Source organism: Pygocentrus nattereri, chromosome 27 (genome assembly GCF_015220715.1).
Source record: "Pygocentrus nattereri isolate fPygNat1 chromosome 27, fPygNat1.pri, whole genome shotgun sequence".
In the NCBI taxonomy this organism is placed as follows: Eukaryota; Metazoa; Chordata; class Actinopteri; order Characiformes; family Serrasalmidae; genus Pygocentrus; species Pygocentrus nattereri.
This window is the reverse complement of record NC_051237.1, coordinates 9,072,668-9,089,242: the sequence shown is the minus strand read 5'-3', so window position 1 is coordinate 9,089,242 and position 16,575 is coordinate 9,072,668. Positions and strand designations below refer to the sequence as shown.

Here is a 16,575-nt window from a genome sequence, read left to right as displayed (position 1 = left end):
GCTAATCTAAGAATTCAAATTGAGAGTAGCAGAGGGATGTGATCTGATTACAGAACTCTAAGAATATGATACACTTCATGGGGAAAAAAAGGAGTAACTGGAGTAGCTGACCTTTTACTCTGACAAAAGCTGACACAAGATGACTCCATGAGATTTCAGTTAACGTGAGAGGGATTAACAGCCAAAGATCACGTTTTCCCAATGAGAGAAATGGGGGAAATTCTTTGCCTTAGGCATGTTAATAGGATTGATCTGGACCAGAGGAATGTTTGCTTTTATTTGCCACATTCTAAACACCATTACTTCTAATAACTGCTGCTAACACGTTTCCAGGGGCTTGTTTATTTAGAGGAGATGCTCACAATATCATAGTCAATCAATAGTCCAAAAAGTACAGCCATGATCTGCAACTATATGAAGCTGTTCTCTTTAAATGCGTAAATCAAAGTTCATTGATCTGATGGGGGCAGTGCAAATGGACCATAAGGTTTTAACTGACTACATAAGATTGATTACTAATGCTTTCTAGAATTATCCATCCATCAAATATCTTAGTAAAAACTACAGTAAAAATGCATCATTGTAACTGCCTTAGAGTACTGGAGTAACTCTGACAAATCTCTGGCAGCTTAGCAAACAGGGGCATGCAGAATGCAATTACCACCTTCACACTTCCCATAGGAACATGCAACAGACATAGGATTCATGGACATCCTACGAGATCAGGCCTGGACCATTTACAGTAATATGGAAATGAACGTGACAGAGTGCAGAAGAACAGAGATAGGCTGAATTAGTGCAGACAGCAAAAGGAAGCAGAGCCAGAACGGACTGTTAGGGCAGCAGCTGTTTGTGTGTTTGAGAAGCCCTCCAAACGCCACGTTAGGACACAGCCTGCTCATTAAATAAACTGCACTGCAATGATCAGGCAAGACGGTGACTCAACACAGCTTAGCAAAGGCCAATAAAGGCCTCTTGCAGATTTGATCACCTTGCCTTAAGGTTCATGCTTCACACTCTATATACTCTCTACAGCAAAAATAAAGCAGAAACTTACATGTGGAGACTACAGTGTAAAGATATCGGGTTAAACTTACTGTTATTGGGGAAGTGCTGAATCGTATTTTCCGCCGTTGAGGAATATCCTCCTTCGGCTCCTCTGGGAGACCAGGAATTTCTGTTATCTCTGATCCAGGGTCATAGCTAACTTCATCATCCCCATACAAATCATCCTCCAAGTCAGTGCAGCTTTCTCCCCATCCCTGGTAGCAAGCATCCCCATCTGCATTGAAAATAACCCTCTCATTGCCACAGTATTCCTCATTGGACTCCTCCATCTGATCCCCCTTAATCCGGCTTGCCTTGTCTTTGACATCCTCCTCTGCATCTTTCTGTACCTTGATGGCTGCAGAGTCATTATCCTCCTGTGGTTTGTCATTGACTGTAGTAACACTGGCTTGAATAGAGTTTGTGCAAACTCTAGCAGCATCTTCTGCCTGCTTCTGCTCACTAGATCCATCTACAGTCTCTGGATGACCACTCTCTGCCACAGTCCTTTCTTGGAGCTTCTTTTCCTGCATTGCCTTAGGCTGTTCTACGACTTCTGACAAAGGGCTGGGGCTAAGAAGATCTTCTGATGAGGATGAGACTGGAAGGGCATGCTTGCTCCCAACACGGGTCCTGTACATCCCTCTTGAAGGAGACTGTCGGGCACTGGTGTCATCTTCACTGGCTTCTCCATGTCTGAGTGAGCTGTCTGGGGAATAAAGAGCACGTCCACCCCCATGGCTTCTCCTGACAGTGGATCCAGAGCCTTGCTGGTCTAAATTCTCAAACACAGCGCTAAGCTGGCTGACAGTGGGGGAAGAAGCCTCTGTCCGTGAGCAAAGGCTATCCAAAGAGTCTGTGCTGCCCCTGTTGGAACGTGCCCCCCTCCAGTCATCCAGATGCTCATGAGAACCCCTCTTATCTCTGCCGTAAGAGTACACAGGAGACTGGGACGTATCTCTGGAGCTCTGTTCAAAAAGCTTCCTCGTCTCTGAGAACTTGGAGGTGTGGCTGCCGCCGCCGCTTTTCTCACCATGCTGAAGCTTGATCACTGAGCCATCCGCTCTATTGACAAAGTTGGTCGGCTTGGTGAGTTTTTGCGGAGAAGTCTCTTCCCTTGTGCGTGTTTTGCCCGAGCCTACATTGTCAGTGCCCATCTGCATAAACATGTCCTTGATCCGGCTGACGTGGGCGCCATACTGCCGACCTCTGGGCTGCCTGACCCGCTCAGGATCCTTGAGCTTGGGGTCACCATCTTGCCTGGGCTGGTCAAAGGCCTTCTTTAGAGCCTGGAACTCTGCTCTGTAGGCATTCCTGTGCGGAGAGGCACTCCTCAGGTTAGTCCTCTCTGCCGAGGCCTCCGTCTTCAGCATCTTAGCCTCGACGACGGAGGGAATACTTGCTCTCAAATGTGCAGTAGCATCCCTAATGTCTTTTTACGCGATTCAGAATCACATTCTGTTCAACGGCCTCACAGGAGCCTAGAATTGAAAAAAAGTGTGCATTAGACACGTGCTTGCAAAGCATGTAAAAGGCGTTCTTCGGTATACTGTGCACTTAGATGTTTCTAAGCAAACAGCAGCACTGTATCAATATACTAATAGCACAGAGATCCCAGGAGGGTAGGGCTATCTTTCACAAAAGCACTTGGTGCAGTCTAATTCATTGAGTGCACACTGATGTAACAGAGCTTCCTTCCTGAGCACAACAAAATGGCATTCGTGGTTATTTTAAGCAGCAATGTGCTGTGATCAAACATTGTATTCAACACAGACAGCAAGTAGATTGATGAAATTGTAACAGGAATACTGTTCTAGCCAAAAGGCGAGGGAAGGTGTCCTTATGTGTGTGACTGCCCACAGCTCCGGGCCAGACTGTCCTGCGTAATCATCAGTATGCCATGAGGGACAGAGGAATATTTTTGTTGCGATGCTGAAGCACAGATGGGTGGGTTTCTTTATCGACGAAGATCTCTGTGACTTAGAAACAAGCCTGGCTCTTACTAATATACAGATTTCTGCTAGGTTCATGCATTAGACTATATAAGCTTTTATGCCAATCCTTTAGCATAAATCAACCATTAATGTTCATAATAAAGAGCAGGTGACTGAAACTGACATCTTCCATTTCTTTACACGACTAGACCAATAAAAGGGCACACATAAGCAATGTAAAGAAAAGGCTGGAATTGGACAGTGTGGCTCAGCAGCTGAATGCAGAAATGCAAAACTGCACCATTCAGCAAAAGCATAACACGAGCTTGGAAGGAAAATAAAAATGACACTGCCTTTGGAATGAGTTAATAAGACTACAGGCTATCTAACCTGCCCATTTAAGGTCTAAAAACGTGAATGCTGCACAATTAAGACAACTACGACGCATCATAACGGTAAGGCTAAAACCATTGAGGCTATCCGTCCGTCGCCAGGATAACTGACAGCTCTGTCTATAGAGCCTTTACATCAACACTGGAGATACACACCGTTAAGTCTGTTAAATTTTATCACAGCTCAACGGAACCAACAGGAAAACGACTTCAAAAGCAGAAGTAACTGTTGCCCAACTCCTCTGCTGTGCTACTATCTTCAAAACAAAAGGGTCACTTACGTCCTCTCTTTCTCTCTCCCTTTCTCTTTGGGTCCGAAAACTGATGCCGTTATCAGTTCCCCCACATAGAAACAAACATGTATTTCCGCTTGAAGTGGTCAGTCAGACGAAAATGGGCGACTCGCATCCCTACAACGCAGGCTAAACATCAATTTCATTCAGACCACAGGGACTCCGCCACCGACATCGAGTCCTTCAGCATACCATTGAACAATCTGACACACAAGCCGGGCTCCACACACATACGGCCAGCCAACGCCATTGCAGGCTGTGGGGTGATGCCGCCATTCGCCCAACAGGGGGGTCCATAACACAACAGCTGGTACCGTAGCACCTTTAAAAACCATAAAGAGTTCGTTCTTTTCGCTGATAAATCTGTAACAGACTATAGAAGTGCTAACGCCACTGGGTTTCGTGTCTCTAAGACTGATTTTTCAATAAAGCCCTTGGTCCATGTGACAGGTGTACAACCTTATTTACAAGAGAATGGTTCGTTCCAACAATCTGTGGCGGGGGGAGGAGAGTCGGTGTGGGGGGGGGCGCTCCACCAAACCGCAGTCTGGCAAAGAAAACACAGCGTGAGAGCTAAAGCTGTGGTACAGTAACGTTAATGCTGCAACTAGGAATTGCATTTTTTTTTTCATGTTTACGTCTGTAAGAGTTAATAAAATATCACATTGCTGTTTTCGTGAACATTTTCAGGTAAAAAAAAAAACAACAAAAAAACGCTGCTTCACCACCCATCTTATCACATTCATGTTTTATAGATAAGACTAATGTAAAATAAGATTCAGAGAAGCATAGGTTTCTCTATGCGATTCAAAGATCTCTGTAGTGCTGTATACTATTTGTAAAACGATATAGCTTATATTTTTGCCTTTGAATAATATTCCTGTAGCACAGTAATCTACAATACTTGTGAAGTACCCTATATAAACTATACTGATTGTAGTAATTTACTATAAGAATTTATCATATGGTTCTTATAGCAGTGCTTTAGAAATACTTGTAATACTATAGGTTTCTTATACAGGTATATTTCTATGCATGATGAGTCTGACACAAAAAATCACCAAAACATAAGTTTATCCTGCCCTTGCAGAAAGTATGGAGACAGTACCATAAAAAGCTATAAGATTCCTATAGTGCTGTGTAATACTCTTCTAGCACTGCCTTACAGCACTGTATATGTGTTGTATCCTATAGTAAACTATACAGTAATTGACAGAATATACTGTAAGATTCTTATTGAAATGCTGTGTAAATCCCTGTAGTTTCACTATAGAACTTTTTTCATAAGGGTGGAGGCCTTTGCGTGATAAAATAAGAGGAATGGATGAAAGTGGTGCTCTCTGCCTGAAGCCTGAGGGGGTGGGGGTGACAGGCATGTGATTGGCTTGAAAAAGCTGTGAACTGTGAATGGGAGTTTTGAGAGGAAGTGTGTGTGATACACTTCTAGGAAGAACAAGGACAACAAGAAAGACACTGTTGTAATATATGTGTTTAAAGTTAACCAGAGCAGCAGAGCTCAATCTTCTCCATTCATCACGGTTTCCATTCAAAGCTGAAATCAATGTTTAGTCTTTCCACTAGATGTGATAACATAGCAATGCTGGACAGTTACTGAAAGCAGCTTAAAAGCATTTTCTTGTGTGTTGACAAGCTCCATATTTATGCATATCATATTATAGTTTGTGACTGCTACCATAACAACACGTGTGAACCTGGTGCCTTTTTAATGATAAAATTGGCAAAAACAAAATAGTGTTGTGAATAATAGACAGATACATGTGGTCGACCGAGTTACTCCACTGGAAGGTATTGCATGTTTCCCCTCCTACTCCTGCCAACGTAGAGCATGTTGCCTAGCAACCTAAAAATAATTGTGTGTGCATTTATGTGTTTTTCATAGGGCTTGTATAGAACAGGCCTATGCAATTTTGCAGCCGCTATATTCAGACTCATAAAAGAGCTGTATCTATTACCACAGGAAATGAGCTGTAGATTAAGGACAAGAGGGGGAAAAGAGAAAGGTTGCCCTCCCACCACTTGAAGATGAAGACAATTCACATGTATGAATCTGTGCAAATGCATAAAGGGAAATTCCACCAATATTACAAAATTTGTGCATAATTAAATAGATAAAATAGAAATAGAGGTTTAGGTAAAACACACCATTTTAGAGAAACCTACTGAGTCACAGCTATTCACAGTGCTGGTTAAAATAGTTAAAAGCCTCTAAAAGCTACACTGCTGAAGGTTATTACAGGAAATGGCTCTGAATACAGTGTTTGGTGCCTGATACAAAGTTTTAAAATAGTTTTGATTTTTGTTTGATGCATTTATAGCAGAATTAAACATGCAGGGTATTATAAGGAAAAATAGTGCTCAAATAACACTTTTTCTCAGATTTACCATTATTTTGCTATTATCAACATTAAATATAACACACTCAGAAGACTTGGGTAGGTTCACTGGTCATTTTAGGTAGTAAATAAAATAGCTATGTTTGCAACCCCTGGTTCTTATCCTCACCAATGTGAAGAAGACAGGACATTTATCTTTAATGAACAATTTCATATCAAACCACTCTAAATGAATTTGTTTACATTTCAATGACTGAATTATGCAGATATCTTGAAAAATTAGTGGGATTCCCTTTTAACAATTTGGTTGTGTGTAAAGTAGTTACACACATGGAATTGACTTTTTCTTGGAAGTCCTCAGTCTGGATGGTAAGACTTGCTTGTATTATTTTATGAGACTTCATGTATGTGGTACTCTGAGCTGTAGTATTTTAAGTATTAATGTCCCATAATATGCAATTCATTTGCCTTTGCAAAGTCAACTTAGTTTATCTGTAATACACTAGACATACATAGACACTGATTAATGATGAAGAATGATGAAAAAAGGTTTGAGCAGCTAAAGGGTTCTATTTCATTTCCTGGTGAGCTTATAATATTTTTTCTGTGGCTCATTAGGCTTGTATCACTTTGGCCCCCTTATGCCCTGTCCAGTTGTGGAGCATTGCCCATGGTGCAAAGGACGCTTTGCACGACCATCTGTCTTCTCAGCCACACCACAGGGGGTTGAATACATTACAGTATAGCAGACCTTACTGCATTGTCCGCTTTAGAGCTTATGTCCTGGGGGAGGGGTTATGGACCTGAGAGAATATTTAGGCTCTGTGACATTTTAATAGCACTAAAAAGGGAGGAGCTGCACCTCTAAATGTGTCTTATTATATATATATATATATATATATATATATATATATATATATATTTAGAATAATAAAGACGTTATTTTTACTGTCATTGTTGTTGTTGTTGTTGCCATTGATGTTGTTTTTGTTAGAAAGACATGGCATTACAACAGAATACAACAGTCTTTATTCTAGTTTATGCTATTTTATGATACGTCATGTATCTGTTATTCAGTTGTAATATTCTGTTTACTAAAAACTCATATTATTGAAGATGGATGTAACATAAGTGATGGTAAAGTTTCAAAATATGCCCTTCACTACATGGAAACTAAGCCAGTCTACTTTTAATTCATTGTTTTATTTATTTATTTATTTGATGTAAAAAAAAACAACAACACATTTACCTAACCTGCATATTGCAACACATCTATACACATTTACACTGAGTTTACAAGGAGGGCTTCTGAACAGATTGCTTTTTGAATGAAGCCTAATACAGGGGAACCAATTAGAACGTAGCTCATTTGCATATTCCAGCCTTAAAGTCATGGTACCTGTTTAATTTTGAGAGCTAAAGAAACCCAGACATCAAAATTGGTCTGGGCCATTTGCGGGCCACATCCTTGTTTGTACAGGCACAGTATACGTCTGGGTCCTCGGCCCAGATCTGGACAACTCTCTGTAAATTAAGTAGAACTAGTGGATGTGGCCCAAATCTGGCCCAAGTACAACAATAATTCACAACATTCCAGCCAGATTTGGTACACAAATACGAGGCAAAAACGTATGAAGTTGTCCAGGATTTGGCCCTATTCTGGCCCACATGCCTAACATCCGCCTGGTGGACAATCAACACTCACCCATGAAAGCCAGAATCTGCTCAGAACTGTCTGCTATCTGGGAAGTCTGGAAAATGGACATTTAAAAATGAATTATGACTGTTGACTGTTGGTACAAAAAACCGCACAATTTTCACTGTTGGACATTATGAAAAAAGAACACAGAGAAACTGTAGGATATGGACACTGTAATAAACAGAAGAGAGACACGGCAAAACGTGGTCTGCAGCGCTTTCCTTTCTACAGAGCTGGGAGTAATGGCTCTGCTCTGCTCTTTTCGGTGCGGTGAGGCGGGTTGGGCGTTGTCCGCTCCGGCTTTCAGTCTTAGAAACCTCGCAGAAACGGAGCTTCTGATTTTCCAGCATCTGCGCCAGATGTTCGGTGTGGGTGTGCATCGTGTGTGTGTGTGTGTGTATAACAAAGTGTATGAGTGTGTGTTTGTGCTACAGGGAGGAGGCGGAGGCGGAGGAAGGCAGGCAGGCAGGCAATAGGTCTACAGCAGCGAAGGGATGCTTATGGCTGAAGAAGTGCGGCTAGCACAGGCGAAAAACCACACCTGTCATGTAAATACTCATCGCGTCTAAAAGCCATGGACTCGGTGGGGGTTCTCTTGTGGCTTATTCTAGGTATGTGACCATTTGAGCCATTTGATATTAACAAAAGACACCATTTTCCTCCTTTGAACGCTAGCAGGCTAACGGTAGCTAGTTGGCTAACTAACGTAGGGTTAGGTTAACGGATTAGCTCCAGCGCAGGTCAATCATTATCACTCATCTTATGAATACGACCTGACAGAAAAACGTCGAGTCTCTACAGCGACAGTTAAAAAGATGTAACATTTGTACTTATTGGCCAGGGTTGCCGCTAACGTTAACGGCTACTGGGAGACAGAATGATATTTTCATGTTAACGTTATCTTAAAGCCCAGATTTTACAGACTTCTGTCACTTCGAGCTGAATAGTGTTGGATTTAACGATTCTAGGTGTGTAGCTTTATGTTCAGATAGCTTAATGCACAGTGTAAAATAAAACTGGCATTTTTTCATAAACGTGGCTACGTGCTTGCTTTATATGTTTTGTTGTCCATTATGTCCTTGTCAAAATGTGTAAAGGCCATAGTCAGGTCCAGGCTTTAGGCGACTCCACACAGAGATCTGCCACTCATAGGGGCGGTGAGTGAGCCAGTTTGCTTCGTTTGACCCCCCCCCTCTTTCTTTACCACCCTCCTTATAACACTGGCACACAGCTGGGCTCAGCTGTTTTATGTGCAGAGCTTTTTGACCTCATAACACTTGTGAAACTGCTGAATAGTCACCTCATACTGCCCTGTTCTTCTTTTACATAAATAAACCTGTTAAAACTAAACAGTATCTCAAATATTATGTATGGATACAATGTGGCGGGGCTTTTGAAAAATTTTGACTTGCATCACTATGTTAAAATGTATTGCTGCTCTTTACATTACAATCAGTTCATAGCAACCTTCGATAAACTAGGCTAGTCCTACGTACTGCATTATTTACAGCTTTGCCCATTAGGGAGAAAGTTTTCACATTTAAGAATAACAGATTGTCGCACAAATCTGGTGCTGAAATTCAGTTACCTGACACTGACGTACGTTCAGATTGTGGACTGGAGGTTCTCTCTCTGCACCTTCATGGCTTCCGGCAGCTGCCTAGTGTCAGCTGACTGATCCAGCTCCGTGGGTAACTTTCACTTCCAGGAAAGAGTACTTTGAACAGATAAGGCAATGTCTAGAATCTCAGCAGATTCCCATAGGCCTCTGCTTCTCTCTGCTTGAGTGGTTGAAGCGCTTGAGTTCCCCCTGATCGGAAAAGAGAAACCAGTACAAAGCTGATTCGGCACTTCAGTAGGACGTCCCTGGCTGTGGCACCAAGAGAGTAGGTATGCGCGTTCTCCTGGGGCACGTAATGGCCGACTCCATAAGACCCGGTCAAGGTCGACCCATAAAAGCATAAACTAGAGTTAGCCATTTCCACTGCAGCACTTGCCTCGATTCTGCAGAGTGAATGCGTATGTGTGTTTCCACTTCCACAATGGCCTGTGGCAAAGAGTTTTGCATTAACCATTAATGGATGATCCATTAGAATAGGGTGGAGTTCATCACCTTCACATGGCCTTGTGCTTGTGCGGTTATCGGCCCATCGGATTGTTTTACAGCCCCCATGGCATGGTGTATTGGCTAACTTTCTGTGCTTGAGATGGACACATTAAAGTGGACACAGTAAATGAGGGGCCAGTTCCCAGCACACATCTTCAGACACATACGCAGCCAGGGGAAAAACAAATCAATACTTGTCCTTGCTTATAGACTTTAGTGAAACCATTTGTGATTGAGCTGTTCAACAGTCCCTTGTATGTTTATATTGTATGTGTGTTTTGTTGTTTCCAGTGAACCTTAATGACATTTTTAGGAGACCTTTTCCTTTAGACTTGAAATAATCATTTTCAGCATCAGCGATTTTTGATATTTTGAACTGCATCCTTAGTGTTGTTATAGCTGCTGCAGTTTCAGAGAAGTGGCTCTGTGGGAGAAGATGCTCTCAGTTGTTCCAAGCAGAGCACTGCTGTCTTGTGGGTTTGATTGGTCATTTTGATGATCAGTAACGTGCTACACTTTAGGATTAGTATTGGCATTGTGAAAATATCTGCAGTTAATTTGTTTTCAACAAGTCCTGCACTTTTATCTGTATGGCCATTCACAACAGCACTGACTGGCTGTGTATCGAAATTTCCTCTTTTTAAGTTACTGACCAAAGTATTTCACTACTACAGAGTATTCAGTAGTTCTGTGTTTAGTCTTGTAAGCATGCTTGTTCCAAAATCTCAGCTACTGATTGGCTCCCTAACCCCGTTTCCCAGCAGCTAGTGTGCTATTGTTTATTGTGACAGTTACTTAATGTTATCTTAATGATATTAAGAAAGCTGCAGTTGTTTCGTCTGTTTCAATCCTTTTTTTATCTTTATGACTAGTAAGATGTTATTGTTTTCAAAGCAGGTTTTTCTCAGCCTCCTCTATTACCTCACGATACATACAAGCATTTTATTTTATTATGTTAATTAAAAAATTATGCGGAATGCTAGAAAGCTTGCAAAACATGCTTGTTATTAACTTGTATGCATCAGGAGTAATAGTCCAAAATATGTGAACAACACCCAGCCCTAACAAAGAGTGCTGTTTCTGTGTGGCTATCGTGGTTTGTGTATTTGAGACGAGTAGGAATTGGTTGTCTATATGTGATTGCCCTTTTAGATTTCTAGTAACATACTTCTAAAATGTAGGATAGGATGCTATTTTTGTGTTAACACAGTCTGTATGCCTATTCTGTTGTCGTTTTAACTCGGTGTGGATTTTGAGTGTTTTTAGCTTCTCTTACACCTAACTATTTTAACACTCATGAAACGATGTTTGTACTATGGGTATAAGAATAGCTCACCCAAAGCAGCTCTGCTGTAGTGGGTGGTGCTGTGAGCCGTTTTGTGTTGGGTCTGGAGGCCCTGTGCTGCAGTTCTTCCCCAGTCCAGTGCTCTTCCCTGTGATGATTAAAATGAGCTCCCACCCACGGACGGGAGGAGAGAGGAGAACAAGGCAATGAAAGGAGATGAAGGAGAAGCTGCAAAGAGGAGTGGCACACAACGCCTCCACTGGCAGTCTAAAGTAAACCATTTCAAGGACTGCCACTTTACCCTTAAATGGATCCTGAGGAAAGAATGACTTTATGTTTGTATGTGTAGCTTCTTTAAGCATCTCACCAAAATGAATGGAGTTAAATGCCTCTTTCCTGGATGGTTTTGGGAGGTGCTTTGGCACATGAGACTGTACAGAACAGCAGAGCTGGTGGGAATGTGTCTGGAGATTGTGTCTCGCAGCCCTGCTGTCCAACAGGCACAATGCCACTGATAAGATTCACACAAACATGAAAACAGAATATCTTATGAATAGTAGAACAACTGTTGTAGTTCTCCTAAGAATGAGTGAATGAACGGGTTAGAGATGGCACCACTTTAAACCTTTTCTGGTAACAAACCTAAAACTTTGAGTACCAATAAAAATGTCTGAGCTTAAAAATAAGATATTTTTAAGTAAATAAAGCACTTTACTTAAGAGGTACATTGTACTTAAGAGTACAATGCCTAGAGAAACATACATCTGCTCTAAAGGAACAAACCAATATAGATACATAGATGCAGTATTGATTTGTAGTGTTATCGGTCTGATATTAGCAAAAAATGATGGATTGGATAATAGAAAGAAAAAATCAGATCCAGTACTGTAACGGATGTGGTTTGAAATAGAACATCCATACATTAGTGGGGTTTCCATTCAAATGTTTTGCAAGTTTTATGCAAATTTCTGAAAAGTCAGTAAAAGAAAATGTCAGTTTATCAGTGTCTACGTCAGCTCTTGTTTTTGTTTAAAATTCCAAAACGTGGCATTTGGACAGGCAGAACGGACAGAGGCCTATTTAATGAGGGCTGAAATTGCTGTCCCAATTTGCCATTAGCCACTGCAAATGGCGGTGGGGCAAAAAGTACTGAGAAAGATATCGTGCCAAACATGAGTTTTCATGCTGAATCAATACTTTCTGAAATCAATGTTTTTTTTTTTGCATCTCTCCTTTATTGATAGACCAGTTTATCGCATCCAAGCTTAAAAACCTATTTTGCAATGTTTAGACATTTTGTAAATTTCTGGCTTTTCCATGCATGTTTTTTTCCATTCTGGTCTTTAGGAGTCAGATGAAGGATGTGCATGGAAAATCTTTTACTGTGTACTGTCAAATTGTTAGTAGTGCATTTCTTCCTGTGGGGTAGTAGAGTGTTTAGGTGGCCTACTTTTAGATGCTCATATAAAGGGAAATTCTGTAATTAAAAACGGCTAATTTTAAAACATAGTTGTTTTAAAGAAAAAATAGTTTCAGTTTCGATGTTGGCTGATACTCAAGGTTTCAATATCAATATTGGAAAAGATAAAAGCAGTAAACACTCATCAGTACTTCTGATACATTTTTATTGTGATAAAAGGTGTGCTTTTCTGAGCATATTAAGTACAATGTCCATTTAATTTCAAAGAGAGCATAATTACTCCTTTAACTGGATTTAGTGCAGCAGATTATGTGAATTGTTAATTAAATGTCTAGTACTTTTCAAGTACTTTTAAAATGTGGCATTACTGGTGTCTGTGTATCAAAATATTGTGATCTGTACTGTGTATCATAAAAAATGTCTAAGTAATATAAGATTTTTGCCATATCACCCTATCCTGCTTATGCATGCCAGATCTAATAAATTCAGCCCATAATCTGTTATAGAATTGGATTTGTTCTTGTCAGAATTTTCTGAAATAAAGCATTTTCTGAATGAATTATTGCTGTTATATAGATACATGTATTGGAGACGCATCATTAGCTCCCATCTGGACCATGTAATGGCAGTCAGTCTGTGCCAGTATGTACTCATCACACATCAGCAGTTTGAGGATCAATTTGTTGGAACAGAATGGAAATCTGAAAGTTTTCTCTGTTGTTGTTTTAATATATTTCTTAGTAAGTCTCACAATAACATCTCTCCAAATGCTGCAAAATACCAGCAATGCTCTGTAATGTAATGTAATCAGCAGTGTAATTTTACCAGCAATTTTACCAGGAACATTTGTAATGTGCAGTATTTCTGATTTTTTTTGTTAGATTTAGATTATTGTCCCTGTCTCCTCTTCTTTTTGTGCAGTTGGTTTTCCCTGTAGCCTGCAGGCTCTGGATGATTTTTGGCTTTCCACAGTCATCACAGTTAATTGCCTCTTTCTCCTTTACTCTTAGCCCCAGTGGTCACCATCGTGTCCCGGTCACACGCGGACCGGAACGTCTACCCTTCAGCTGGAGTGCTGTTCGTTCATGTGCTGGAGAGAGAATATTTTAAAGGGGAATTTCCTCCTTATCCAAAGCCAGGTACTATATGGTTCTTTCACCCACTTTCCTTTACTCAGTTATTCACTTAAACTCTCTGTAGTCCATTCCCTCTGACTGATCTTAATCTTATGAAATACAAATATCTTCATGAAGGACATGTTCTGCAGCAGCACTGGGTCACAGATACAGAACAGCTGCTAAAAATGCAGAGCGCAGGAATAGCCTGCACTTAAAAATAAAACAATTTTTCCTGATTCATAATTTACTGGATTTTAATGTGTACATCATTCCCACATGAATAAAATATAGGAACACAATTTTGTCTTTCATCTTGCTTTTGGCAATAACTGTTTCATGTAAGGTATTTATTCAAATAGAAATGATGTACATGCTTGAACAAAGTGAATAATGCAATACTTTCTTCAGTAATGGTTCAAAACAACAAATTACCTCTTTATTGCTTTTTTCCCTAAAAATGGAATACAGGGGACACCAGCAATGATCCAATCACCTTTAACACCAACCTAAAGGGTTATCCAGACAGACCAGGGTGGCTTCGCTACATCCAGAGAACTCCACACAGCGATGGAGTCCTCTATGGATCCCCTACAGCAGAACATGTGGGCAAGCCCACCATCATTGAGGTGTGTGAGTGATTGCTTGAAGAATTGTTTTTTTGTTTTTTATTTACAGGAATGCAATATACATTTTATGCATCATTCATGTCTTTCAATTAACAGTGATCTTTTTTAATTGATCATAACAATGTGACACTAGCATACATTTAAAATTGAGTACATTTTAAAAATCACTAATATAAAACTTATCTACAGAGACAACAAAGGCATGAACATCTTTATTTGAATTATTTTTCACTCATTGGTCATTATATTAAACACAAAGACTCATATAAACAAAAAACCTTCACATGGATGAATATTAAGTAGCGATACAAAGACCAGAAGCAAATGGTCAATGCAAGACAAGATACCAAGCAACCCCAGGTGCATAAATACTCAAAGCAGAAGCAACTGGGACTAGAAATGAGAAGGTAGGGATACAGGCTACAAACAGGTGAGACAGGAGGTATGAGGAGGGGAGAACAAGAGAGGAGAGAGGAACAAAAACAACAACAGAAGCACATGGCTAGGGACAGGAAGTCCTAGACTGTGGCAGGAACAGAAAAGAGCAGAGACAGACCAGGGAAACCATGACAGTTTGTAAGTAGAAGAAGAGATTTGCTCTTATGATTTAAATTTTATGATATAGCTGCGCATACAGTTGTTTTGCAGAAAGGTCTGTCATTTTCTTAAAAGGGACTAATTGCACAAAGAAGTTAAGACCCTGAAGTATCATCACAGAATGTAATTGTAATTCATCATGTACCTGACTGTGTAATTAATTGTATCATTATGTTACAGTATTTAAATGGTAAAACAGAACACCAGTAATACAATAGCATGTGAGGGTTTGTATTCTCCCAGTCAAATGACAGTATGACAAGTATGACATTTTCTGCTAATTTTAGTGCAGTTTCTATTTATCTGCTGCAGAACACAAGTCACATTTTGTGTTTTTTCCCCAGGTATGTAAAATACACCAAATAAACAGTGTGCTGTTCTCAGTAGAGGATTCATACGTATGTTCTCTTAGAAAAAAGCTAACTTGAACTTGGGTGCCCAAATATTTTTTATACAACTGTAACTCTGAGGGTTAAGAAAAATATAAAAGTGTGTTTTCTTATTTATATAGGCTTAAGGTCCACACAGAAATTCTGTCCCACTGTTCCTGTGTGTCTTTGAGTGTACTCCATTGTGCTCTGTGCATAAGCTGTTCTGAGCTGGACTTAAACTTTCCACCTCATGTGTTGCAGATTACTGCCTATAACAGACGCACCTTCGAAACTGCCAGGCACAACTTGGTTATAAACATCATGGGTACAGAAGGTAAGATCCTGTGATGAAATATTAGATGTTGTTAAAATTGGTACCTTCTTAACAAAACATTTTGAAAATCAGAAGAGTTGGGTTGACTTGTAATGTGACATTTTCTATATTTATATGGTAATTACTGTATTTATGTTTATATAAATTCCGTTGGTAAAATGCTTGAGGAAAACAATTTTTTTCATTCTGTACAAGTTTCAGGTTTTGTGAGATGAAGAGTTTTAGTATCCACCGTTCACATATATAATTGAGTTTCTTTTACATTCAGCCTGGTTTTAAGCTCTGCATTTATAGTATGTGTTAGGCTTTAGGTCGAACAGCTGTTTGGGTCAGGCTATGACCTCACTCTGATGTCACCAGCCATCTGCCCACTCTCTTTTGTAACACATTTGTATATCATCACTACTGCTTTACTAGCTGACTCTTAAGCTATAACACCACTCAGTCTGGGTTACATCCAAGCACTCAGATACAGAAAGAACACACTGTTTACAATGCAGTCTCTCTTTCTTTGTCTCTGTTAGAGTTCCCGTTGCCCTACCAGGCTGAGTTCTACATAAAAAACATGAATGTGGAGGAGATGTTAGCCAGTGAGGTGCTAGGGGACTTTCTGGGTGCTGTGAAGAATGTATGGCAGCCTGAGAGGCTCAATGCCATCAACATCACTTCTGCGCTGGACCGGGGGGGCCGTGTACCCCTGCCCATTAACAACCTGAAAGAAGGGTGAGCTTTCTTCACATAGCTGCAATGCATAAAGCTCTGTAAAGCCTCAAAGTATCTCAAACAACAGAAGAAAGAACAAGTGTAGGAATAATAAGAAAAACATGATGATGATTCCTTCAAATTATCTATTATATGCCTTATCTGCAATAATCGTTATATATACGTCCTCAACAGGTAATAGCCATGCTTTTATATCTAAATTGGTTTACTGAACAAACACTGAGTCAGACATGGTTTAAACTAAAAAAACAGTCTAGCTATATTGTTAGTGTAGC

General features: G+C 40.2%; 2 protein-coding genes across 8 annotated transcripts in view; one reads left to right on the top strand and one right to left on the bottom strand.

Moving 5' to 3' along the window:
• The window catches only part of ppp1r9a (protein phosphatase 1, regulatory subunit 9A), a 63,688-nt gene extending 53,995 nt beyond the window's left edge, over positions 1-9,693 (bottom strand). For 4 of the 5 annotated variants that reach the window (XM_017694924.2, XM_017694951.2, XM_017694962.2 and 1 more), the window contains exons 1-2: positions 3,655-3,916; positions 1,098-2,528 (exon numbers count right to left, since the gene is read on the bottom strand). In XM_017694924.2, the coding sequence (XP_017550413.1) occupies positions 1,098-2,420 (1,323 nt within the window). In that variant the 5' untranslated portion in view covers positions 2,421-2,528; positions 3,655-3,916. Of the gene's footprint in view, positions 1-1,097; positions 2,529-3,654; positions 3,917-9,307 lie in introns of those variants that run through there. The other variant, XM_017694934.2, reaches the window with a different exon arrangement.
• The window catches only part of sgce (sarcoglycan, epsilon), a 23,345-nt gene continuing 14,750 nt past the window's right edge, over positions 7,981-16,575 (top strand). For 2 of the 3 annotated variants that reach the window (XM_037535423.1, XM_017695006.2), the window contains exons 1-5: positions 7,981-8,330; positions 13,542-13,670; positions 14,118-14,275; positions 15,505-15,577; positions 16,102-16,300. In XM_037535423.1, coding sequence (XP_037391320.1) covers positions 8,294-8,330; positions 13,542-13,670; positions 14,118-14,275; positions 15,505-15,577; positions 16,102-16,300 — 596 coding nt within the window. In that variant the 5' untranslated portion in view covers positions 7,981-8,293. The remainder of the gene's footprint in view (positions 8,331-13,541; positions 13,671-14,117; positions 14,276-15,504; positions 15,578-16,101; positions 16,301-16,575) is intronic. The other variant, XM_037535422.1, reaches the window with a different exon arrangement.